Source organism: Chiloscyllium plagiosum, unplaced genomic scaffold (genome assembly GCF_037043375.1).
Source record: "Chiloscyllium plagiosum isolate Xiang-an unplaced genomic scaffold, Cpla_swu_hap1 HiC_scaffold_30, whole genome shotgun sequence".
Lineage (NCBI taxonomy): Eukaryota > Metazoa > Chordata > Chondrichthyes > Orectolobiformes > Hemiscylliidae > Chiloscyllium > Chiloscyllium plagiosum.
The window spans coordinates 26,101,787-26,128,868 of record NW_028270168.1 but is presented as its reverse complement, the minus strand read 5'-3'; the positions used below and the strand labels follow the sequence as shown (position 1 = coordinate 26,128,868).

The window sequence follows — 27,082 nt, the reverse complement described above, 5'->3', positions numbered from 1 at the left end:
TTTTTAGGTACAGCAAACCGCAGCAACAAAATTGTTTAGGATCAGTCTCCTTCATCTCTCATAAATTAGCGTCTTGTGTTTAATTTGTTAGAGTTTTTCTACTCTTGTTTTTTTCAACAACTCTTGCCTGCTCTCTGTAAAATCTCAAAAGCTGAAAGTCTCAAAGCTCTGGTCCACTGATACAAGCTATAACTTTGTGAAGGGTCATAGGGGAAGTGGTGGTGCACTGCTAATATTAATATTCTAATATTTTTCTCAAATATTATAGAGTCTGTCTTTACCAAAAAAAGGTAAAAAGGCACATTTTGTTCGACTTTTGTCTTATGCTCATCAGTAGAGTTCACAAGAATATGAATTGAAGGGGAAGATCTTAAATTGATATTCTTGTGAATTATCCTGATGAGTGCCAGATAAAAATCTTTGACGAAATGTGTCTGTTTTCAACAATACTCAAGTTCTGGACCATCAAAAAACTATTAACCAAAAATGTTATAAATTATGAGCACCTTTCCAGATGTTAGATAAAAAATTTGATCATTAAGTAAAACTCTGTGCAATCAATGACATGTAAATTATTTATTGGAAAGAAAGAGCGGTCCACAGAAGTATGTTGATAAGTCACACAGCACAGAGAAAACATCAGAATCTAAAAGAGTAACATGGAGAGAAAGCTGGAAGTGGAGTCACAATGAAGAGCAAAAGCGAGAAAAAGATGAGAATAAAATTTTTAGATCACAAGAGGTAAAGCAAGACTTCAAAGAACAGGAATTCAAATGAAAGGGCTAGAAATCCCATCATGCACTGCTCTCCGAGCTGATCTGCCTTGCCATAATCTCATCCCAAATCCTGAGTGAGAGATATTTCTGTATAGGTCAGAAATGTGAGCATTGACCAGGCAAATAAATTTATTACTTTGTTCCCTACCTTATTCTTTGGAATAAAATTGTCACCTACACTGAATAGACTCATTTTATTTGAATTATATTAAAATGATAAGGAATTATGATTAGTTGGAAACCTGGTGGAGATAGCTTTTGCCACATTTACCTGCATCTCTGCTTGTGGAACACTCAATTTCCACACCAAAATTGATTGAATGTTCTCAACTCAGAAATTTTATTTTTCCTGGAAGTCATTTTTCTTGCTTGCAGAAGGCATTGACTCCTTCCTGGCACATAATTCCAAAGACATAAGATACACTCTGGTATCTCACGAAATTGTCATCTGCAGAACAACCTCGATTATCCGAACAAGATGGGCTGAGAGTATTTTGTTCAGATAACTGATTAGATTAGATTACTTACAGTGAGGAAACAGGCCCTTCGGCCCAACAAGTCCACACCGACCCGCCGAAGCACAACCCACCCAGACCCATTCCCCTACATTTACCCCTGCCCCTAACACTACGGGCAATTTAACATGGCCAATTCACCTAACCTGCACATTTTTGGACTGTGGGAGGAAACTGGAGCACCCGGAGGAAACCCACGCAGACACGGGGAGAATGTGCAAACTCTACACAGTCAGTCGCCTGAGGTGGGAATTGAACCTGGTCTCTGGTGCTGTGAGGCAGTAGTGCTAACCACCGTGCCACCCACGAACTGATCTGATCATAAACAAAGGAAGCATTTACAGGACCTTGAGAACTTGTTCGGATAATCAAACATTCGGATAATTGATGTTCAGAAAACTGAGGGTGTTCTGTACATATGTGAGCTTCAATACATGAGTGTGAGCGAATTGCTTAAATACAGGATGGACACGTTCTGCATCTTGTCCTCACACAGCTTCCTGACTTCCAGTGGATGATGCCTGATAGTGAATAGGAGCAGGTACTTTGGTCAATTGTCTCATTGTAATGCAGTGATGTCAGAAACAATTCCAGAACAAATTAGCACTGCCCTGGCAACCAATCTAACACAGAGTGAAAGTAAAAGGTATAGCCATACTTCTGACCTGGGTGACTCAGCTTGTCATTATCTAAACCTCCTCTGCTTTGGTGGATTGATTTTATTTTCACGCAGTCAACTTTGTGCAATTCAGCACTAAAGGCTGACTTAGAATAGAGTGCCAGAGTTAAGTGGTTAAGAGGGTTAAGAGGAGGGAGGTAAAGAGGTGTTCTGTTAGTTTTGCTTTTCCTAATTTTTTTTCAGCCTCAGGAATTGATTTTAGTGTGCGACAATAGAAGAAGCTGGTTACTTGGTGAGTATCTAATAAGTAACTAAGATCTATTATATCCTGAAGTTCAACAGAAAATAGCAATTGATGACAAATAATAAAACAAAATATGTGAAAACATAACTGAACATAAAATTGAATAAAGTAGTTCCTTAGAAAAGGGGGCAAGACAAATTGTGCATCAGAGTTTCAGCTTGTCAGTTTTGACCAAAGCAAATATGCCTGTGGCAACAATATGAAATTCGAGAAACTTTGGTTCAGGGTTTATGAACAAGAGGTTGAATAATAGACACTCCTGATGGGGAATAGGGAAAGATGCCTGGACTCTTTGTACCAAGTGGCAATCATGCCAATTAATGCAGGATTGTCTCATTTGGTCAGTGTTCAGGGATGGGAGAGTATGACAGATAAGGGGACCCAAAGAGGAGGAGCACAAGAGACTCAGTTTTTGTAATTGTCTAGGACTTATACACTTTGTGCTAAGATCCTGGGAAGTGTTGCTGAACAAAGAGACTTTGAAGTGCAGATTCAGATGTAAAGGTTTCTGAGTGTCCTCGTGCATGAATCACACAAGGTTAGGATGCAAGGATTGTAACTAATGCAGAAAGCTAATAGATTGTGATTATTTATCATGGCGGGATTGAATACAAAAGTAGAGAGGTTATGCTTCAGTTTTACAGGTCACTGGTGAGACTATACCATGAGTACTGAATACTGTATTGGTCACCTTATTGAAGAAAGGATTTGAATACATTGGAAACAGTTTATTAGACCAATGTCTGGAAATGGCCTGGTTGTCTAATGAGGAAAGGCCCACATCCACTGGAGTTCAGAAGAATAAAAAATTACTTGATTGTGACATAAAATCCTTAGCAGGCTTGACAGGGGCATACAGAGAGGCTGTTCCTTCAGCTGGGAGAATATATAAGTAGAGCTCACTGTTAAATATTAAAGGATTCTCCATTTAAAACAGATAATGTGAATCTTTTATTTATATGGAGGATTGTGAACCTTTGGAACTCTTCCTCAAAAAGTGATGGAAATGGATTTCTTGAATCCTTTTAAAGCAGATGAATTCTTGTTAAGCAAGGGAGTGATGATATCAAAGGTAGACAGGAATGTGGATTTGTAGTTACAATCAGATCAGCCATGTTCTTATTGAATGGCGGGATAGACTCAAGGGGCTACTCTTGCTCATTATTCTTATGTTTGTCGGTGACTGGGAGAAGAAATCCTCTTTTTATAATAAACTGAGGTACTTGAAATTGTGAGTTCTGTGAAGAGTTTGTGACACCACCTCAACACTCCATTCAGGAGCAACTGAAACCGATGGAATGCTCAGTTTGGTCTTGTAATTAGTTTCAACGTCTCCGCATGAATAAAAATTATGTCAGTAAGAACAATGGCCAACACTAGAGATTTGAAAGAAAGGCAGAATCTGAAGAGATAACATTGGTTAATATTTCAGACAAGACCCTGCCACAGAGTCAGATATTGGTCATTTTTTAATAAAACAAAGAATTGCAGATGCTGAAGATTTGAAACAAAAACAGAAATAGCTGTAGAAACTCATCAGGTCTGGCAGCTTCTATGGAGAGAAAGCAGAGTTGCCAATTCAAGTCCAGTGACCCTTCTTGAGAACTGGTCTTGTTTGTTATTGACAATTCTTTATCTTTCAGATGCTCTTGGTTCATTTTATTCCAGCATAATATGTTTTTGTTTCCAAGAATTGTGTGGAAAGCAATTCTTATGAAATGAGATGGTAGGGCTCTAAAGATTTCTATAGAGAGCTAAAATACGACAGATGTTGGAAATCTGAAATAAAAACAGCAATTACTGGAGAAACTGAAGCAGTTTCAAGAGAAATGGAATTAACATTTAAGACCAATAGGACTCATCTTCAGGATTGTTTTATGACAGTAAAACCCTACATTGACTTCTATAAAATAGCTTTAAAAACAGTATGTAGCACAGGTTTTCAGGTAAAACATGAGACTGAGTATTTTTCCCTGTCCCAGTGAACAGAATGTGCTACTTTGGGACTTAAACGTAAGGCTTGCAGAGAAACAATAGAAGCATGTAATATCTTGGCATGGTAATAAAGTACTTTTTGGAGACAAATACATTGATCATACACCTTAGCTTTTAGTCTGCTTAAAACTGGAATGAATTGCATGCTTACCTCAAAAATCTAAAGCAAATCTATTATTTAAGCAGTGTTCTAATGGTATATACTTTTCCCTTTGAGTGAATAATGAAGCATTGTGATCCCACGCAAGCTCATTGTTTACAACCCAGAATAATAACTGTGCAACAGTAGTACAGTAATTATACGGAGGAATAAGAATGGTTGTCACTGCTAGAATACTGATAAACACAGTTAAATGAAGTAGATGAAAAGTCTTCTGTTACCATGTCCATTTTCCCTTCATTATGGATCTGACTGGAAATTGCAAACGTTGCAACAGTGCAAGCAGCCAAAGCGTAATAGGTGTTGAAAACAGCTTTTTCCCTATTCACATCGAGAAGTGCTGCATTAAAACTGGGCCAGAACATCCACAGAAAGCATGTACCTGTGGACAGGAGGATGGATTTTAGTCAGTGGACTTAGAACTGCAAGATATTCAATATGTCAGTTGTAGAGAAAAAGCACAAAGAACAACTGTAAACACATATTATAGTTTTGTCTACTTGTAACAAATATTTCTCAATGTATTATTGCAAGTGGACTATCACACACTACTTTACAGGTTCTATAAATGAACAAATTCAGTAACTTTACAGGTTTCCTGGAAAGTTACTGAATTTGTTCATTTATAGAATCATAGAGTCGTAGAGATGTATAGCATGGAAACAACTTGTCCATGCTGACCAGATATCCTAAGTTAATCTAGTTCCATTGGCCACCATTTGGCCCATATCCTTCCTCTCCATGAACCCATCCAGATGTCTTTTAAATATTGTAATTGCACCAGCCTCTACCACTTCTTCTGGCAGTTCATTGCATACACGTGCCTTGATTGACTGTTTCCTTTACTTATAATAATATTGCTGTTTTTAAAGACATTTTACAGTTTTTTTTTCCCCTTTTGTAAATTTTGAAAAGTAATTAGAAGCATACAAAAGTGAAACCAAACCTGATTGTAGCCAAAGGGATAGGACTGGATTCTAAAATCTGATAAATGCAGATTGTTTTGGAATAATTCCATTTGATAAACAGCTGTGAAACACCATCAGATGGAAGTATTGATCTGTTGTCCTATCTGTTGTGCAGTGGTCCAAAGGGTGGTGCCAAACATTATTGGCATAATTAAAGGCCGGGAAATGTTTTCATGTAATGACCAACATTTTTCTGTTAGCGAATACTGCCAAAAGCATCTTGCTGTTTACAAAATCTTGCTGTAAGGAAAATGGCTGCTATGTTTACCCACACAATTATTATTTAGATTCTGTGCATATGAAATATTTTCAGATATATCTGAAGTCATAGAAATACAACTCCTCCTTTCTTGCCAGAATATAAAAAATAAGTAATTAACTAGTGGAGAAGTGTCTCATTTTTAGTTTAGTCTCTGTTCATTGTGTTTAAATATTTTCCATTTTCCAAAAAACATTACTTTCTCATGAGACCAGAACTGATTTTGGCTTGATTTCTCAGTATGAATGATTGTGAAACTGTCAGCATTCATTTTTGTTATTCATCTGAAACTGGCAGGACCTTCTGGAGCCCTCATACATGCAATTAAATACAGACATCCAGTAGTTCCTCTCAGTGATTCTCCACTCATCTGCAGGCTAAGCAGTGGTGAGAATTTCCATTTTTGTAGTATAAGACACATTGCAAAAACCCTTTGAAATGTTACATCTTCTTCAATGAGGCATAACGTAGGTTTTTAACTATGTAGGCTGTTCATTTATGTTGCAAAACCACCACTGCAACCATGAAAAATTGATTCTATATTTATAGAATGTCAAACTTCTCCCCTAGGACCAAAAATATACATTTATGTTTCGTGTTATTTAAAGCATGTTTATTATGCTTATTTTTTATGGTATCCTCTGTGTATTTCCCAATCTTTATTTCATTTTTGGTAAACCAATACTACAAGCCTGGTCAGTGCTTGATTTGCTGTTGATGGAATTTCTTTTATGTGATTGGTTGCTTGCCCAACTTGATGACATCGTTGTTGCTGGACTCTGGTGATCTCCCTGACTTGGCCCCAGAATCAAGTTTAATTTGGGAAAGGTGAAATTCACTCCAAAGAGATCATTAGACCTTTGTTGGTAGCTTTGTCTGAGATTGACAACAACTGCCTTTGCTTAGAGACTGACTGCAAACTCCAGGCCAAAATTATTACATTTCTTAATGTACTATGTAAAACCTCAACCTGTTAGCTACCTCTTACTATGTAAAGAAAAGCCTCATGACAGGTTTTATCATTTCCCTTGTTTTCAGGAATGTATAGACATGTTTCCAATAACAATAGTGAGCCTAGTTATTATTATAGCTATTATATTAGCTATTTCATAATTTAGTTCTTTTGACAATTTGAAATATGAAATATAATGTGCAGGGCTGCAGACATATTTGCCACATTGCAATATATGATAATGGCTCTTCCACACTGCAGGGTGAAGGACATGGTTTGATTTTGATTAAACTTTTTTTTTCAATGTAATACACAACTTTTAAAAAATGCAAACATTGAGTTATCAATAATACAAAAACATTATGCATACTATGTATTTATTTCACATTATATTGAGATATTGGACTGAATTTTTTGGATGTGTTTTGTCGGATAAGAATTCATGGCATCTGGTCCTCCATGGCTCAATGATTTTATTCAAGCAATTTTCCATTCTTTACTTCAATAGGTATGCAACTAGGCTCTGGGGCTCCTTTCTCAGGGAATCAGATGGCCAGAGAGCCGGATGTAGTCATCACTGCCACCACCATTTATGCCTCTGGCACCAAACTTAAAGTCCAACACACAAACTTCAGATGCTGCAAGCCAGGAATTGCCCCTCAGCCTGTGGTACGCAAACTTCAACATTCAATAGAGGAGAGAAAACCTCACTCCCGGTTTCCCAGCAGAGTCCTGGAGGTGATGGTGAACAGTGTGGTGTAAAGGAGGACAGTCCTTTTTCCAGCTGACTGTTACAAAAGGCAATGGATCCAACCAGTCTGGCCATTTGTGGCCTGAGTGAATTAGAACACTGAACAATGCAGGAAGAAAGTCAATGATCTTCTATTCTCCACATCTCTCTGGTATCTCACACCCACAGGGCCAATGCTCACTCTAACTCTGCCACTGAGCACACATCTTACCAAGGCTCATGGACTACAACTCTCAATATTAAATGATTCAAGTCTACTCATTGTCTCAAACTATTAATCCCTCGTCTCTGTGCTTGCCATTCACTCACTCAGGACACATCACCATCTCTCTTCATGTAGCACCACTAACTGCTCTTTTACCCACTTCCACTATAGTCAAACCCTCCCTTGCAGTCTAAGAGGCTGAATGTGACAATAGGTAGCCTCATGCAGCTCATTATCACTAAGCCAAGGCAACAACAGGGAGGCCAAGGAGTGACCAAGGAGAAACAGGTATATTTAGAGCAGAGGGAGAAAGAAGAATTGTGATCATGTGCTGAGGGAACTTGGGTGGATAAAATAGGCAGAGCATTCCTTCTCCACAAAAACAATTTCAACACTTAACTTGTTCAAACACTTTCTATTGTCTCAGATTGTATAGAAAGAGCATCTTCTTTGCTATTTCATGAAATAGGCAGTGAAATTGAAATCAGGTTTCCATATTAATGTTAATTCTCCAATTTGCAGGCATAATGAGGCCTCTCTATGAAGAAAGCAATGAGAAAAAATAGCAGTGGAGCAGTCAACCAATTACTTCCATTTGAATCTCTCAACCATACTTCATTGACTGGAGGGAGTTAAAGTTTCCCTTAGGGAATGATAATTGGTAGAAGTTAGTGTAATTGGAAACCAATTATCGCAACCTCAAGTAAGTTGTCCTAACCTGCTTTACAGGTAATCACATATTATGCATCCTGCTCATGGAGGTGCCAGCTGGAATGAAGCACCTGCAGTGAGTAGCAGAGATGAAAAACAGACCTTAAAATAACTGATGGGTATCCATGAAGATATAAGAGAAAGTGAGGATTGCATATGCTGGAAAAGCAGAGGTCAGGCAGCATCCGATGAGCAGGAGATGAAGGGCTTATGCCTGAAACATAAATTTTCCTGCTTCTCAGATGCTGCCTGACCTGTTATGCTTTTCCAGCACCACACTCTCTATACATGAAGGTATCTTTGAGTTTCAAAACCAACCTGTAAATTTCTCTCATTGGAGAGAGATAACTGCTAATATCTAACCTGAGACTCACCATATCTCAGGGAAGGAGAGAAGTTGAGAAGAGCAGAGCATCATGGTAGTCTCAGCTGGTGCAGGAGTTGTGTCCAACACTATCTGCATTGCAACCCAGCTGTTCACCAACTCAGCTAACTGACCCCCAAATTGGTACATACCAATCATGGAAAAAAGGTTAGATATTCGCAACGATCCTTCTTTTTCATGGCCTTTACGTAGCCCCGGGCGATAGAGAATTCGTGATGCCGTCAATCCAAACATAGCTCCGAAAAGGTGCAGATGCATGGCACTAGTTTTGCGGTCAATCTGTAGTGGAAGAGCATGAGAACTTAACTCTGCTTCCAATTCAATTAAATGATGAATTAATTTTGAATATTATTTCTCTTATTCCAAAGCAACATTATAAGTAGCATCAGTTCCACTTCCAGCCTCCCTGAGGGCTTACCCATGAGATACATCAAGACAGATTGTCAGCCCAGTTTGGAAAGTACGTGGCCACAGGACTCTAATCCATTTCGGACCACAAGCCTGTTTCACCATTCAATTAGATCATGGCTGATGTGTGCCCCAACTTGTTACTCATTCTTGTTCCCTTGATAACTTGCCACACTAAATTGTCCTTATCTCATTTTGGAAACGTAATTGACCTGGCACTCACAGCCTTTTGAGGCAGAGAGTGACAATGTTGTAAATGATGATCCCTTTAATGTTCATGGCAATCTGAGGGGTGTGATCCTGTACAAGAGGTGCCTCTGGGTATCCGGGGTTTTCCAGCTTACAAACTGTTGGGGGCATCCGTGAATTCATGGGCTGAGAGGTTTATAGCAAGAGGATAGCTTCGAGAGTCTCTGCTGATATAATGATGCTGGGTGACGATATGGTACAGGTCCCTTACCAAATGGAGATTTATTAGCCACTCACAGGGTGAGACACAGGAGATGTGAGGAGCAGTATTCTGATCATAAAAGGAACATCTCAGAAAACCTAATGGGATCACTAAACTGCCTTACTTGTTTTCCTTTCACCCATATCACCAATGTTTTTCTTGTATCTGTCTGTATGTGTGTGTAGCGGGGGAATTTTATAAGTGGTTTAGAGTTTAGACTAGTGGAGTTATATGTTGATAGTTCATAACTGTTAACCTGTAGCTAGGATCTTTACATTTTGCAATAAATACTTACTCCAATCCATGCCTCATGTCAATCTGAATCTAAACTACAGGTAAATTTGGGAATACTACATACTTATTTGAAAAATCTTTAACATTTTGTGACAACTCCGGGAACATCAGGACATGATTTCCAGTGAAGTATGCCAGTGAGGTGTGACAGTAAACAAGTGCTCTTGCAGATGTAGACAGGACTCCAGGATAGTCCTGGTGACTTGGTGTTTAGCACTGCGGGAGGAAACTGGAGCACTCAGTGGAAATCCGTACAGACATGGGGAGAATATGCAAACTCCACACAGACAGTCACCCAAGGCTGGAATTGAACCCGGGTCCCTGACGCTGTGAGGCAGCAGTGGTAGCCTGCAGGTAAGGTGGATTGGCGATGTTAAGTTATCCACAGCATCCAGGAATGTACAGGCTACATGGCTTGGCCATGGCATATGTCGGGTTATGGGATAGACTGGCAGGGGGAAGGATGGTTCTGGGATGCTATTTGGTGGGTCAGTGCAGACTTGATGGCCCGGATGGCTACAATCTCCACTGTAGGCACTCTATGATTCTCTGATTATATGTTGCCTCCCAGGTATCAGGGCTACAGAGCAATTTTAATGTGGTGGGTCAACAGCCAGAGGTAGTAATCCATATTAGAACCAATGACATAAGAAGAAAGAAATAAGTTGCTACAAGCAGATCTTAGGAAGTTAGGTAAAAAAATTGGAAAGAAGGACTTCAATGGTAGTAACCTCTGGATTGCTCCCGATGCTACACATTAGTTAGTGTAAGAACAGAAGGATTAAGGAGATGGATGCATGGCTGAAGAGATGACATTGAACTCAGCGTTTCAGGCATGGAGAGCACTTCTGGGTGAAGTGGAATCTGAACAACTCAGATGGGTTACACCAGAACAGGAATGGGGCCAACACCCTTCTGGGGATATTAGCTAGTGCTTTTGGGGCAGATTTTAAACTGGATTGAATTATAGAATCCTAGAATGATAGGATCCCTACAGTGTGGAAGCAGACTACCCGGCCCATCGAGTCCATACCAATCCTCCAAACAGTATCCCACCCAGACTCACTTCCCTACCATATCCCTGTAACCCTGCATTTCCCACAGTCAATCCACGTAACCTGCACATCTTTGGATTGTGGGAGGAAACCAGAGCACCTGGAGGAAGCCCAGACACGGGAGAATGTGCTAACTCCACACAGACAGTCACCCAAGGCTGGAATCGAACCCGGGTCATGTGCTGTGAGGCAGCAGAGCTAACTACTGAGCCACTGTGCTGCATTTGGCAGGGGGATGGGAAGCAGTTTAAAGGGGAGAGTAGCTGTTATGAAATTAGAAGTTAAAACACAACTAAGTGTGGCAGAGGAAATATAGGCTACATAAGAAAGAAGTGAATTTAGCAAGGCTAGATGGAATGTGTTTTAATGCAAAGAGCAGGAGGAATAAGGCAGACAAGCTACAGGCACAGATAGGAACGTAGGAGGATGATGTCATAGTTATGACTGAGACTTGGCTGAAAGATGGATGGACTGGCAGATCAGATTATAGAATATTTTGACAAGATACAGAGGGGGTGGGGGAGAAGAGAATAGAATGTTACATTATTGCTCAAGGAGTCAATTAACCCAGAGAGGGAGGATGATATCTTGGATTTATCATCAAATGAGACCATACAGGTGGAAATAGAAAACACAAAAGATGCAAACACATTAATGGTTGGGTGGTTTAGATTTCCAAACAGTAGGCAAAAAATAGAAGATAAATCTGGAATCAAATTTCAGAGAAGTGGAAGAATAATAAGAGAGTCGTGATAGGGGGATATTAGCAATCCAAATATTAACTGAGATAGTTTTAATATGCTAAGCAGGGAGGGAGCAAATTTCTTAAATTGCATCCAGGAGATTACATCAGTCTAACCCAGTGGTGGGAGGTAATTAGAAAGAATTCTGAGGAACAGAATATGTCTGCACCCAAATAGACACAGTACAACCAGGGATAGACAGTATGGAGTTGTGGAGGGAAGATCATGTTTGACAAATTTGATCAAATCTTTTGAGACGGTCACCAGGGAGCTAATACATTGGATGTTCCCTACGTGGACTTGAGCAAGGTTTTTGTTAAGGTCCCTATGGCAGACTGGTCAGGAAAGGAAGAGTTCATTGAATGCAAGGTACTGGAAACAAAAATTGTCTGAGAGGCAGAAAATGGATGACAGTGGTCAATGAATATTTGTGTGACTGGGTCTGTTTCAAGTGGGGATCTGCAGGGCTTGCTACAAGGGTTCTTGTTATTTTGATGGACATTAATGATCTGGATTTGAATGTTGAGAGTATGATCAAGAAGTTTAAAAATGTTGCTGGGCATTGAAGATCTGAGTTATAAAGAAAGGCTGGATAGTCTTTAACTTATTTCACTGGAGTAACGGAGGTTGATCGGTGACCTTATAGAAGTTTATAAAATAATAAAGGGTATAGATAGAGTTAATAGTAGTTGGCTTTACCCTAGGATGGGGGATTTCAAGACTAGGGGACACATTTTTAAGGTGAGAGGAGAGAGATTTAAAAACTACATGGGGGCAAATCTTTTATACAAAGCATGATTTATGCTTGGAATGAACTCCCAGAGGAAGTGGTGGATGCGGATACAATTACAACATTAAAAGATATTTGTGTAAGAACACAAATAGGAAAGGTTTAAAGGGATGTGAGCCAGGAGCAGACAGGTTGGATTAGTTTAGTTTAGGATTATGCTCAGCATGGACTTGTTGAACCAAAGGGTCTGTTTCCAAGCTGTATGACTTTATGATTCTACAATGTGTAAATTGGTCAGGTTATAAACAGTGAGGACAGGTGTAGACTGCAGGAGGATATCAACGGGCTGCTCAGGTGGTAGACCAGTGGCAAATGGAATTAAACCCAGTAAAGTGTGGGATAAAGCTGCTGGGGAGGACTAACAAAGCAAGGGATTACATTATGAATGTTAGGAAGGTACAGAAGGTCAAAGTCATATGGACAGCTCCCTGAAGGTAGCAAGGCTGGTAGAAAAGCTGGCTAAGAAGGCAAAGAGGATATTTGTCTTTATTATTTGAGACATGGAATACAAGAACAGGGGGTATATTGCAAAATTGTATAAAACACTGGTTAGGCCACAATTGGGACACCTGTGTGCAGTTCTGGTTACACCTTATAGAAAGGATGTGATTATACTTGAGAGGGTGCAGAGGAGATTTCCCGGAATGTTGCCAGGGCTGGAGGGTCTAAGAATGAGAAAAGATTGAATGTGCTGAGGATAACAGCGGTTCAGATTTTTAGAAAAGGTTCCAGCATCTGCAGTAATTTGTTCCTACTTCTTTTCACTTGCAGGGCTGTTTTTCTTGGAGCAGTGAATGTTGAAAGGGGACCTGATAGAAGTGGATAGGCTTTTGAGCTATATGAATGGGATGGAATTGAAGGCATTTTTCCATTTGTAGAGAGCTAGTCTTCTATTCTTGGGGGCATAATTTAAGGTAAGAAGTGGCTGGCTAAGAGCAGAAGTGAATAGAGAACTCACTATCTGAAGAGTGGTTGAGTCAAAAACTCTCTTAACTGGCAAGTAGTACTTAGATATTCATTTATGTGGTCACCGTCTCCAGAGGTATGGACTAAGAACTGGAAAGTGGAATTAGTGTAATCAGATCCTTTTTGACTAACCAACAAATGATGGGCCAAATAGCCTCCTTCTGCTCTGTAAATGAGTCATTCAACCTACCAACAATCAGTCTCTGAATTTGTATGCTGGATCACTTAAGTAACATATCCATAATCATTGGTGCCTGTGAAATCATTCCTTAAAATGACTCTAAAGCAATAAGGTGAAAAGTCAGGGAAGATAATTGAAAAGAATACTATTCTGCAGATAATATTATTATCCATGAACCTCTGATATTTATATAGCAAAGGACCAAATGTCCTATTATCACCTACAGAGAAATTGAACCAGGACAATGTTAGATATAAAAACGCATTGACATACCACAGTAGGGAGAACTTAGACTTCTTTTGCCCTTGTAATTTTTCAATTAAATGCAATTAATATCTCAATTGAAACCTTCCAAATGCAGCTTTTCACTTCACTTTGTTCGCTTACCTGAAACAAATACATCAGAAGCCACTTATTAGTAGTAAAACATGTCACTTCCAGGATGGCCATCAGAAGTAACTGTATAGGACTGGTGTTTCCAAGTATAGCACCCATTGAAACCAATGCAGACACTGCACTCAGGTCTGCATGGAGTATGCTAAAAATAACAGTAAATTCGATTAGCCAAGATAAGCGATCATAAAAATGAATCAAAGGCAAATGAATGCATATCGGGACAACATGAAATGTATCGATGTCTTTTGAGCAACACCAGTTGAAAGTATATATTGTAATTTTACTGAGCTTTAACCAGCTGTTTCATTTAAAGCACCATTGTTCAACGCATCAATGTAAGTATTGGCGAATGAGTCAGATCCTCATTTCACATTCAGTATGCTAAAGCAAAGTGGTGTGAGATTTCCTTATCAGTTCTAGTTTAAATAGTGCTGAAAAAAGACATATTTTGATGAAGCCTTTCAACTTATACTCATCTGGACATTTCTCAAGAATACCAATTCAACGGCAAAACTGACATTTACATTGCACGAGAGGTAAGGGTATTGACATGGAGAATACATTCATTAATACTGATTTAAGAGTTCACTACCAGGCCTAGTTTAAATTTTAAATCAGCAGATTAACTTTGACTCTGATTGGTCAGTGCATTGCCCTGAGAAATGAATCTTTGAATGAATGTCACCAAATTTGTTGAGTTGAAACAGGCACAGTGCAAATACATGTTCTTAATGTCTGCAATGAAACAATCAGAGTGCACATCTAACCAATCAGTGCTCTCCTGTCAAGCCTCCTCTCATGTTATTCTTGTGAAATGTCCTAATAGAGTGCAAGATGAGAAAAATATTGATAAAATGTACACTATTTTCTGCAATGTTTCTGCAGTACTTCCAAACAGTTACTTCTAGCTTGCAAAACCCAAGATGGCAAAGGAGTAGGCCTTCTCACTGAGGCTCATTGCTGCAACTGCTCTTTTTCTCTCGTTTTTCTCTTTTCTCTTTTGGTTCATTGTCCTTTGGAGCTCAGGGGTGGAGGCAGCAATGGCGATGGCTGGGGGACTTTCATGGTGGGCCACAAGGCGGCTGGTCACGATTGGCAGTGTTGAAGCAGGACTCTGCAGGCAGGCAGCTGAAGTCGCAATGGAACCTGGCAGCAGCTGGGGCCCAGCAGGGGGCCAAATGGCAGCAATGGTGGGGCAGTCAAGGATGGCAGCAGCAGCAAGTCAGCAGTCTTGGCTGAAGCCTTGTGAGAGGAGGTGGTGAGGCCTGTTGTGCCCTATGGGGGTCAGCAGCAGTGGTTGGCAGCAAGGGCAACTGGTGAACACAGGCAGGTCTTACCCCAGTGTGAGTGAAAGCATGCCCAAAGCAGGGAAACGCGAGCACTCTTGGGGAAAGCCCAGCTTGGAGCATCTGCAGGCCGACAGCTTAAGAATGGAGTATAATGTTTGATTTTTAAAATTTTATTTCTTTACTTTTCCACTTTATACAAAGAAGATTGTGGTACTGAACTTCTTATTTCTTTATTTTTCTACTTCTGTAACTAAAAGTTTGTACCTACGATGGCACAGCGTGTGGCAACATTGTGCACTTTTCACTGCATTCTTTGTAACCAATACTTGAGTACACATGACAATAAAACCTAAATCTAAATTTAGCTGTAGTGTAACTCCACTCCAGTGTTTTGTTGCATTTCCAGTGTTCTTGTGTTGCTAATTCTGTTCTAATACCAATTATAAGCATAACCAGTTGAGATTATTTCCACATTTGTGCAATCCTGTTCTTTTTGGTGCATAATATGGTGAATTTACTTCTTCATAGTACAGTTCATAGAAGAAAATCTCAAAAAGTCATCCTTTGGACATAGTGAGAAAATCAGGAGAAAGAAATTCATAACGTTCAATATGAAGCTTCACAGATTTAGCATTATGGATAAAAGTGAGACTTCATTGGATAGCCCATTGGATAGTCTAAGACCAAGGTCCAACATTACACGTGGTTCTCCCTGATTTCTGCCCAATTATTTCAAGAAGTGAAATTTAAACTGTAGCCCTTCACTTTACCTGGTAATATTCTGCTGTCTCTTTTGCAATGATCAGGCAAGAACTGTATGGAAACAGCACCTCAAAGCTATGCCTGTCTGGCAAGTGTAATCATCTATACTGAATTCATCCTTTGAACTCTGTACAACATAACTTTTAAATTCTCTACACAGATTTCCAACTCTGATGAAATGTTGCCTTCCTGTTTAAAACTCTGCCAATTAAAAGTATTCCCACATAGATGGCTTCAAGACAAGCTTGAGACTTTTCCAACCTCAAAATATTCACTTGCATTGGACCAGATTGATCAAGTATTTCTGGTGGAGATCGAAGTTGCAGATTCACTTTTTTGAAACTTATTTTTTAATTCACTCATGGAATGTGGGTGACACTAGCTGTGCACGTATTTATTTCCCTTCTCTAGTTGCCCTTGGGAAGGTGGTGGTGAGCTGCCTTTTGGACTAATGCAGTCCATTTGGTGCAGGTACATCCACAGGGCCATTCGGAGGGAGTTCCAGGATTTTGCCCCAGCAATATTAAAAGACAGGCAATACATTTCCAATTAAGAATTGTATGTGGCTTGGAGGGGATCTTGCAAGGTTTGGTGATCCCATGCGTCTGCTACCCTTGTTCTTCTATGGTAATGGTCATCAGTTGAGGAAGTACTGTCTAAGGAGCCTTAGTGAGTTTCTGTACTGCATCTTGTAGATGCTAAACACTACTGCTGCTGAGCATTACTAGTGAAGACAGTGACAATTTCTGGATGTAGTGCCATTCAAGCAGACTGCTTTGTTCTGCATGGTGACAAGCTTCTTGAGTGTTGTTGGAGATGTACTCATCCAGGCAAGTGGAGAGTATTCTATCACACTCCTGACTTGTGCCTTGTAGATAGTGGACAGGATTTGGGGAGTCAAGAGGTAGATTACTCAGTGCAGAATTCTGAGCCTCTGACCTTCTTTCCTAGTCACAGTATTTATATGGCAAGTCCAGTTCAGTTCCTGGTTAATGGCAACCCTCAGGATGTTGATATTGGGAGATTCAGTGATGGTAATGTCATTGAATGCCAAGGAGCAAGGTTAGGTTCTCTTTTGTTGGAGATAGTCATTAGCAATCACTTGTGTTGCATGAATGTTACTTACCACCTGTCAGCCCAAACCTGTACATTGTCCATGTCTTGCCCCCTTTGAACATGGATATCATCAGTATTTGAAGAGTATATGTGTTGGTTTAGCAGGAGTACAGATAGCAATGAACTCCAAGGGATGTTGCAACTTCTCAGAATTTCTGACACTAACGTGGAAATGTTTATATTTTACACATAAGTTTGAAGAAATATTTTTCAAAACATCTCTGGCATTAGCTTTCATCTGAGGAAATGAAACTCCAAGATTGTAACACTGAGCTGAATTTTACCATAATTTCAGAGAGTTTCATATGTTTCTCTCCATGAGCTCTAGCAAGTTTTCTCGCACTATTTTATGCTACCCACTTAGGTAGCCCCATTCCTGTGCCACCTTGCACTTACCAAAGGCAGACATACTCAGCATTTTCAGGACCTTATAGGTTTTCTGCGACTGGAGCCACATTTAGAGCCCAGATACATACCAGGTAAATCACTGCCAGTCTTTGCGAATAGTCCTAGATAGTAAATGTAATGGGAGGGAAATGAAAAATAGAAGCTTCTGAGGGCACAAACGTGCATGTTGGCTCTTCATTGGAAATAGAAATTCATGCTAAATGTGTTACAACTTTACATCATTATCTACCTGATCAGCTGTAAGAGCAGCTACAAGAATCAAGTTCTTCACATCCTTAGTGCTATACCATGTTAGAACTCTTTTAAAGAGGTTGCTACTCTTTCCCTATTGCCCACAGTAGCATAACATCTTGTTATTGTTCAGGACTGACTGTGAGCCACTCCCTGGTCTCTAATGATATGGAAACTTTGACTGTACCAGCCCCAAACACCTACTGACCAGACAGGTCCCTGGACTGATGACAAGCCACATACTTAATTTCCTTTGCTGGCACTTACCGACTGATGACAGACCACCTTGACCTGGCTGAGAATTCCTGACTTTGATATATGATTATTTGGTTGATGCACATACTGTGTGTTTGCCATGTAAGCTGCTGACACATGCTGCAGTACAACATTGATGTACCATTATCATAAAGCAACATGTCTGCTTCCTTGATAGATTACTGTTGACTAGTTTGACAAGCTGCCTTGATTTGTGCACTAATAAGTGGGAAAGCAAGATGATGTATGGTGAATCTGTAAGTTTTGAATGGTGCAGTATTATGCAAAAAGACAAAGCAGGAATGTTTGAGCATCCAGTTAGAGATAAAGTGAATGAGTGCTAAGTCAGTAAGCAAAGGGCTCTGAGAAACCAGTTACTCTAATCCATGAGCCAGATAACTGTGCCTGCATTCAAGTTAGAGTTGAAAAGTGTGACGCTGGAAAAGCACAGCAGGTCAGGCAGCATCTGAGGAGCAGGAGAATTGACATTTCAGAAGGGACAGGATGTACATGTCTTTGGAAAGGCAAAGACTGATCAGGGATAATCAACATAGCTTTGTGCATGGGAAATTATGTCTCACAAACTTGATTGGATTTTTTGAAGAAGTAACAAAGAGGATTGATGAAGGCAGAGCAGTAGATGTGATCTATATGGACTTCAGTAAAGCGTTCAACAAGGTTTCATGTAGATTGGTTAGCAAGGTTGAATCTCATGGAATACAGGGAGAACCAGCCATTTGGATGCAGAACTGGCTCAAAAAGATAGAAAGCAGAGGGTGGTGGTGGAGGGTTGTTTTTCAGACTGGAGGCCGTGACCAGTGGACCACAAGGATCGGTGCTAGGTCCACTACTTTTCATCATTTATATAAATGATTTGGATGTGAGCATAAGAGGTATAGTTAGTAAGTTTGCTGATGACACCAAAATTGGAGGTGTAGCGGACAGCAAAGAAGGTTACCTTAGATTACAACAGGATCTTGATCAGATGGGCCAATGGGCTGAGGAGTGGCAGATGGAGTTTAATTTTGATTACTGTGAGGTGCTGCATTTTGGCAAAGCAAATCTTAGCAGGACTTATACACTTAATGGTAAGGTCCTAGTGAGTGTAACTGAACAAAGGGTTGGAGTGCAGGTTCATAGCTCCTTGAAAGTGGAGTCACAGGTAGATAGAATAGTGAAGAAGGCTTTTGGTATGCTTTCCTTTATTGGTCAGACTATTGAGTACAGGAGTTGGGAGGTCATGTTGCGGCTGTACACGACATTGTACTATACACTGTTGGAATATTGTGTGCAATTCTGGTCTCCTTCCTATCAGACTGATGTTGTGAAACTTAAAAGGGTTCAGAAAAGATTTACAAGGATGTTGCCAGGGTTGGAGGATTTGAGCTATAGGGAGAGACTGAGGCAGTCTGGGGCTGTTTTCCCTGGAGCGTCAGAGGCTGAGGGGTGACCTTATAGAGGTTTATAAAATCATGTGGGACATGGATAGGATAAATAGACAAAGTCTTTTCCCTGGGGTCGGGGAGTCCAGAACTAGAGGGCATAGGTTTAGGATGAGAGGAGAAAGATATAAAAGAGACCTAAGGGGTAACTTTTCACGCAGAGGGTGGTATGTGTATGGAATGAGTTGCCAGAGGATGTGGTGGAGGCTGGTACAATTGCAATATTTAAAAGATATCTGGATAGATATATGAATAGGAAGGATTTTGAGGAATATGGGCTGGGTGCTGGCAGGTGGGACTAGATTGGGTTGGGATATCTGGTCAGTATGGACAAGTTGAACAAAGGGTCTGTTTGAGTGCTGTAATCTGTATGACTCTATGACTGTATAAGCCCTTCATCAGGAATGTCACCATTCAATGATCTGCATGCAAGTCAGCCTGGCAGCAATGGCATTACAATGCAAGTGGCGATGCACTTGAAAGTGCAGCATTGAAGTGGATGTCTGTATTCTGAGTCAGACGTGTGCCATAATGATATGGTGAGGCTCATGCATATCTGGTGCCTACCACCCTGAACAAGTGGTGTTGGTAATAGCTACCCAATGAGCATGCTCTGAGATGTTGGGCAATGCTGGCCAAGATGGCAGAGGACCACAGTGAGCTGGAGCTGCTAGGTACCTGTTTTGACTTTCATTTGAGGAATTGTTGGCATTTAGTTTCTCTCTGCTGCATGGAAGAATAGCAAAGTGCATATAAAGGTGACAATGAGATGTTAATTCATGCGAATGAGTCTTTGTCACTCACTAGCAAGATTCTTGCCTCACCGTTCAAACATTGGGTGGAAAATCCAACTTCATTTCTCTAAGTTGAAAATCTAATTTTTTCCCAACTGTCTTGCTATTGTCCACATCATTCAGGGGCTGGAAAAATTCCATCCATAAATTTTTCAAGACCCGAAAGGCTGTCAATCAGTCTTTACAAAACCATGGACAATTTTTCTAAATTCCCATCACTAGTGTACAGATTTTATTGGCTAAAACAAAAACAGCAGAACCTCTAGAGATGCAAGGTATCTCTAATATTGTGCTTAATCTTATTTCATGCCAACTCTGTGTTTACTGAGTACATATAGCTTCCACTAATTGATATCTGTATTATCCTGTAATAATGGGAAATGCAGTTGGCAATGTCATTAATATACCAGATAAATTAAGAGGTAAGTATGCAACATTTCAATTGTAATCATGCTAAAAAGTGGTAATAGTATATTTTATCCTTCTTCATCAAACATAATGGTGGCATTGTGGCTCAGTGGTTAGCACTGCTGCCTCACAGCACCAGGGACACGGGTTTGATCCCAGCCTTGGGCAACTGTCTGTGAGGAGTTTGCACATTCTCCCCATGTCTGCATGGGTTTTGCCAGGTGCTCTGGTTTCTCCCACAGTCTAAAGATGTGCAGTTTAGGTGAACTGGTCATGCTAAATTGCCCATAGTTTTCAGGGATGTGTAGGTTAGGTGTATTAATCAGGGAAAATGTGGAGTAATAGTAGATACGAATGGGTCTGGGTGCGATATTCTTCAGAGGATCAGTGTGTACTTGTTGGGCTGAATAGCCTGTTTCCACACTGTAGAGATTCTATGCTCTGAACAAATGTTCACCCATGGTTCAGCAATGTTTTCCCAGTGTACTGGGAATTATGCTAAGGAAGAAACCTGTCAGAAGAGGAATTGTTTCAGACATTTTAATAGGAATTTCATTACATATTGGTCACAGTTGATCCAGCATATGAATCTGTTCAATGTCTAGAACAGTTGGAATGCCATGCTTCTAGGAAACCTCGTGCCCTAAGATGGATGTGTTGTCCCAATTGAAGTGGTGTCCTTCTTTATCTCTATGTAAGGATACCAGTGACAAAGGGTCATGTCGTTTTGTGGCTAGTTGGTGTTCATGTATCCTGGTGGCTAGTTTTCTGCCTATTTGTCCAATGTAGTGTTTTTCACAAAACAACATGACCCCCCTGTCACTAGTATCCTTACATACAGATAAGGAAGGACACCACTTCGACTGGGACACCCTATCCATCTTAGGGCAAGCCAAATAGAGACACGCATGAGAATTCCTAGAAGCATGTTTTTCCAACCAGAACTCTATCAACAAACACATCGAGGTAGACCCCATCTACCACCCCCTGAGAAAAAGAACAGGAAATGCCATCGCCACAGGAAATGGCACCACCAACCCAAAGAAACCCAAACATATAAATAGAAAGCAAGAATCATGTACAGTGCTTTGCCTGAGGCCCACTGAAGATGTTACCTAATAGACTGTCAAAACGTCTGGAAATGAACCTTCCAGCTCGGCAAGCAAATCTACATTCAAAACCTAAACCTGAGCTACAAACCTTCTCAAAACTCACTGCTGAGTTTCTCCAGTGCTTTCGGTTTTTACAAGTCAACATTACCTGCCCAGCAATAGATATCAATGTAGTTGGACCTGTTGAGCTTAAATACAGGTGATCTCCTTGGAAAACAAAGACCTGATCAAGAGAAGCTCAAGCATGCTGTCTTAGAGCTTCTCAAAATGGCTGCATTCTTAAATAATCCCATTACAGATAGAATTATTTACTATTCCAATGCAATTTACTTTAGGCTACAGGTGTAACTAAACAAAAATATAAAATATAGATTTACTGAGAATTTTCACACTCTGAACAAAATATTAGTTTAAAGTCTGTTCTAATAATGAGGTACAAAGAAACTTTTACCTGGTCATGTTTATTCGTATCTTCGAGTTCTTAGAGTCAAAGAACAAACTTTCTAGGATTGTGGCCCACTGAAGTGCAAAGGCTGCAAGAAGCATAGTAAAGGCAATGCCACTCCGTGCGTATCTCTTCAGGAACGTAGTCATGAAGCCAAAGCCAAGAAAGACCATTGTATTGACATCTTGAAATACTGTTGTTGTAAAAAGGGGAAAGAGGGAAATGCAGTACTTTGAGTTTTTTTGAGATCATCATAGTTTTGTGTGTGTGTGTCTGTGTGAACCAAAATTATCTTTCATATCTATGTTATAAAATTCTGAAGATTCGCTCGAATAGAACCTTGATGGACTGAGAGTTTTGTCATCCAGTTGGAGAGCCAGGGAAGACTCACCAAATCTAATACCATTAATGGCACCCTGGCCACCCTTCACCTGCCCAGGAAGAGCTGTCAGTTTGTCAAATGCTTGTAGCTCTTGCACAATGGAAATCATGGTTGACGTCGGTAGGATACCCAGAAACAGGCACTGATTGAGGAAATTCCCTCACTAGCTAACAAGCTATTCTCACAGTTTCACTCTGGGTTATGCACACCAGAAGGCAGGCAAGACTGGCCACAGCTGAGTGAATTCCAACATCAAGCAGAGACCCTCAATTGGTCAATTAAGGGTGACCATTGACAGTGAGCTGAGAAGGTTGACCGTGTACCTTCCCATGGCAAACGTAATTCCATTAGAGGCAAAATGGTGGTGAGATTTGTGTTTGTCACTCCCGCCTCCAAGCTCAACACCTCCAGGAAAGAGGAATCTGCCTAAAGTCTACAGCAGTTAATGCTGAATCTGGATTCCATTGTGAACATGCTCTATGTACCAATGTTTATTGTTGCAATGGCAATTAACTTGTGTTCTTAATCGTCCACAAATCTATGGGTCAGGTGGACACTGAAGATCTCAAGGTCAGTGTTTGAAGTGGAGAAAATAGTTCTCCCAAAGCCCTGACTAACATTCTGCCCCTCAAGCAATACCACCAAAGCTCATGCTCATTCACCCATATTGTTGGATTTTGCTTGTTCAAATTGGCTGTCATGTTTGCCTGCCCATGAACTCCTCAGAAATGCTTCCAAACTTGACTTGGTGATACGTAACTGTGAAACTTTTGCAATAATAATAATACATAATTATGTAAATCGATATGGCTAAAAACTACTTCATGATTTCTAATTCTTCTCATGCTATTCTAATTTCCATTTCTGATACTTCCTGTTTAAATATTAAAATCTAACTAATTAAAATACAAAAATGAGTTTAAAAAGGAAGCAGTTGTGGATTTCTCTTATCAGAACTTCCAGATTTTAACGCCCAATTATTTTGATACTAGACCTAGTGGGTTGGTTTTATCATATCTTGGAAGTCACTGCTGTGAGCTACTGATCTTTATAGTCTCGCCCAAACATGTTCTGTCAGAAGCCAGAACATAACGCTCAAACATCTCCATTGATATCCTAGATTTCAGACATTTTCATTTCTGTGCCTCACTTTTGCTGCTTTCAGCTACTAGTAACATGATATTGACAGGATAATGTTTAAAACAGTATGCGATATAGTTTTAAAATCATGAGGTGCACAGCACACCATAAACTAGCCAAACAAGCTCACCAACCTGCTGACATTACATTTGGGTTTGGAGATTATTTAATTTATTTTTGAAATGCATGAGCATATTAAAACCTGCTTGAATTCCTATGATTTAGTTCCAATTGCTTTTTAAATATAACTGGGAGAAAATCCATATTCCATAATGATCTGGCTTGTTATTCATATGTTGCCTTATAGAACATACCATAAAATATATACTTTAACTTAAATGACTTGTATTGCCCAGTAATTTAAACAATATGGCATTGGTCCTGTGCTTTAATCTATAGTAATTAAAATTTGTTTTCTAGTTTATAAATAATTCCAATCACTGGAGACTGCTATTCAATCTATTTAATTATATACACACTGTTGTTTTCTTTGACTATATGAAAGGTAATTAAATAATTAACGTAAGGAAACAGCCCAAGGCACTCTACAGATGTAACATTTTAGTTCATAACATATTTCTAAGTGCAATTGCCTTTCTGTATTAATGTTATGAATTAAGAAATAATGCTGGAATAGGATATATAACTACTTTTTGAAGCTTGACACCTAAAGAACATAGTGGTGGTGCAAGAAGTTTTGCTCCAGTGAGTTCTTCCAACTAACAACAATAAACAAAGTTTTCACTTATAATTCAGAGCATAAGCATAAAAAATTCATGATGTTAGCTGTGCATTAGGGAAAGATTGATGTTGGGTTATTCCCCATTGCACATAGCAAGAAGTTTGAGAGTGAGCCATATACATTCCTACTTAACAAATGTCAGTCAAAGAAGATATGAAGAGCAAAGAGATGTACAGAAAGGAGAAGAGAACTTTAACACAAAAATGAAGAAAATGTGGAAGTAAGAAAAGTCAAAAGTTGCATTGGGCTAATGTTACATAAACATAAGCATCAGACATCAGCACATTAAATACTCCAATGAGTGGTATTTTCTTTTATATTCACTGGCAGGCCAACATTTATTACCCATCCCTAGTTGCCCTTAAGAAGGTGGTGGTGAGCAACCTTTTTGAACTGCTGCAGTCCATGTGCTGTAGATTGGCCCACAGTGCCCTTAGGGAGGGAATTCCAGGATTGCTGATATATTTCCAAATCAGCATGGTGAGTGGCTTGGAGGGGAACTTGATGGTGGTGGTGTTCTCATATATCTGTCCCCTTGTCATTCTAGATGGAAGAGGTCATGGGTTTGGAATGTGCTGTCTAAGGATATTTGGTGAATTTCTGCAGTGCATCTTGTAAATGGTACACACTGCTGCCATTGAGCGTTTGTGGTGGAGGGAGTGGATGCTTGGGGATGTAGTGCCAATCAAGTGGGCTGCTTTTTCCTGAATGGTGTCAAGCTTCTTGAGTTTTGTTGGAGCTGCAACCATCCAGGCATGAGGGGAACTCTTTCCTAGCCCCTGATCTGCACTTGTAGCTATTGTGTTTATGTGACAAAGCCTGTTGAGTTTCTGGTCAATGGTTACCCCAAGGATGTCGATAGTGGGAGATTCAGTGATGGTAACACCTTTGAATGTCAAGCGGTGGTGGTTAGATTTCTCTGATTGGAAATAGCCAATAGTGTTGTGAATGGTACTTGTCACTTCTCAACCCAAATCAATCTGGATATTGTCCAGATCTTGTTGCATTTGAACACGGACATCTTCAGTATCTGAGGAGCTGTGAATGGTGTTGAACACTGTGCAATCATTGATGAACATCCCCACTTCTGGCCTTATGGTGGCTGAAGACCACTGATGAAGCAGCTGGAGATGGTTGGGCTTCAGACACTACACTGAGAAACTCCTGCAGAGATGTCCTGGAGCTGAGATGTCTGATCTCCAACAAACACAACCATCTTCCAATGTGCCACGTGTGACTCCAAGCAGTGAAGAATTTGCGCCCTGATATCCATTGATTCCAGTTTTGTTAGGGTTCCTTGAAGCCATATGCGGTCGAATACAGCCTTGATGTCAAGGTCTGCCACTGTCATCTCTTTAACAACAACTTTAAAGTTCAGGAAACGTTAGTCTTGATCTCTGTGTTCTCATCTTGTTGCCTTTATTCCAAAGCTATATTTTTTTCTTCGTTAACTAATTAATATGAAAGAAGTGGCCATGTGTACAAACAGGGAACAACATTTTATATTTACAGCTACCTATTTTTGTTCTGAGCAATATGAACTGATTCCTTTGTTAATTCAAGTATTTTTGATGCATGCAACCCAATCTTTACCTCAAAATTTATACTTGTTCTTGACTGCATAATTTGCAATAATAATCCAATACAGCTTCGGATGTAGAGGACATTTTTGTTACTGACCTTCACATAAAGGGGGCTTAATTAACTGTATCGAAAGCCTGCTAGTGGTCAATGATGGTGCTGGAGAATGTTCGAACACTTCCTTCTTAAATTAAATTCCAAATCTAACCCGAATAGTGTGGTTGTAGATTTCCTATTTCTGACAGTCAGGATGGTTCCAGCATGAGCTAAGTTTTGTTAATCATAATCCATTTTCTATTGGATAGGAATTCATAGCACTAATCATTACAAAATACACACACTTAAGAGTTTAACTGCAAAGAAAATAGTTTAAAGTACACTTACCTGCATATGTCGCAGTGTATTTCTTTGAGCAAGATTCAGGGTAATCCAAATATAATACAAATAATACTATGATTATACATTGTAAACTCAGAGCCAGCAAAGCAAAGCTAATCCCAATGTTTGGACCTAATTTTGGAGACATTGTGGATTTTCTAAATATTTTAGCCACTTTTTCCTTTCGATTAAATGTCAATAAAATGAATATGTGTAACGTCCTCGTATTTTGCCCGTTTATTATTACGTAGTCATGAGCGAAAGCTGCTTTTAGATAAGTTTATTAGCCACACCTATATCTTCAAGGGGCTGCGACTTAATCAGATGCAAAGTTATGAACACATTGAACAAATTAACTATCATGTAAAATATGTTTGTTGCCCCATTTATGTTTTTAATCAAATCATACTTAATATTTGTCATCTCCTTTAATATCTCTTGATACAAGTTTGTATTTAGGATCTTAATCTGCAAATCCATTTGTTGTTACATTTTATTGACTTTGATAATTGCTACATGGATAATGGACATTATGCACCTTCCTGATCATCCACCAGGAACAAATTAAGGTGCTTAGGGTCCAGTTTAGGGAGAACAAATAAGAGCAAAATACTGTGGAAGCTGGAAATCTGAAACAAACACAGAAACTGCTTGAGGAACTCAACAGCAGCTTCTCTGGAAGTGTCTGTGGTGAAGGAAACAGAGTTATATTT

General features: G+C 39.7%; 1 protein-coding gene across 1 annotated transcript in view; it reads right to left on the bottom strand.

Annotated features, from left to right (window-relative positions):
* Window positions 1-26,592, bottom strand: part of rhd (Rh blood group, D antigen) — a 54,587-nt gene extending 27,995 nt beyond the window's left edge. The window contains exons 1-5 of the mRNA XM_043717645.2: window positions 26,376-26,592; window positions 22,153-22,339; window positions 13,876-14,026; window positions 8,732-8,879; window positions 4,591-4,751 (exon numbers count right to left, since the gene is read on the bottom strand). Of these exons, the coding sequence (XP_043573580.2) occupies window positions 4,591-4,751; window positions 8,732-8,879; window positions 13,876-14,026; window positions 22,153-22,339; window positions 26,376-26,517 (789 nt within the window). The 5' untranslated portion in view covers window positions 26,518-26,592. The remainder of the gene's footprint in view (window positions 1-4,590; window positions 4,752-8,731; window positions 8,880-13,875; window positions 14,027-22,152; window positions 22,340-26,375) is intronic.
* Between the last annotated feature and the right edge of the window lie 490 nt (window positions 26,593-27,082).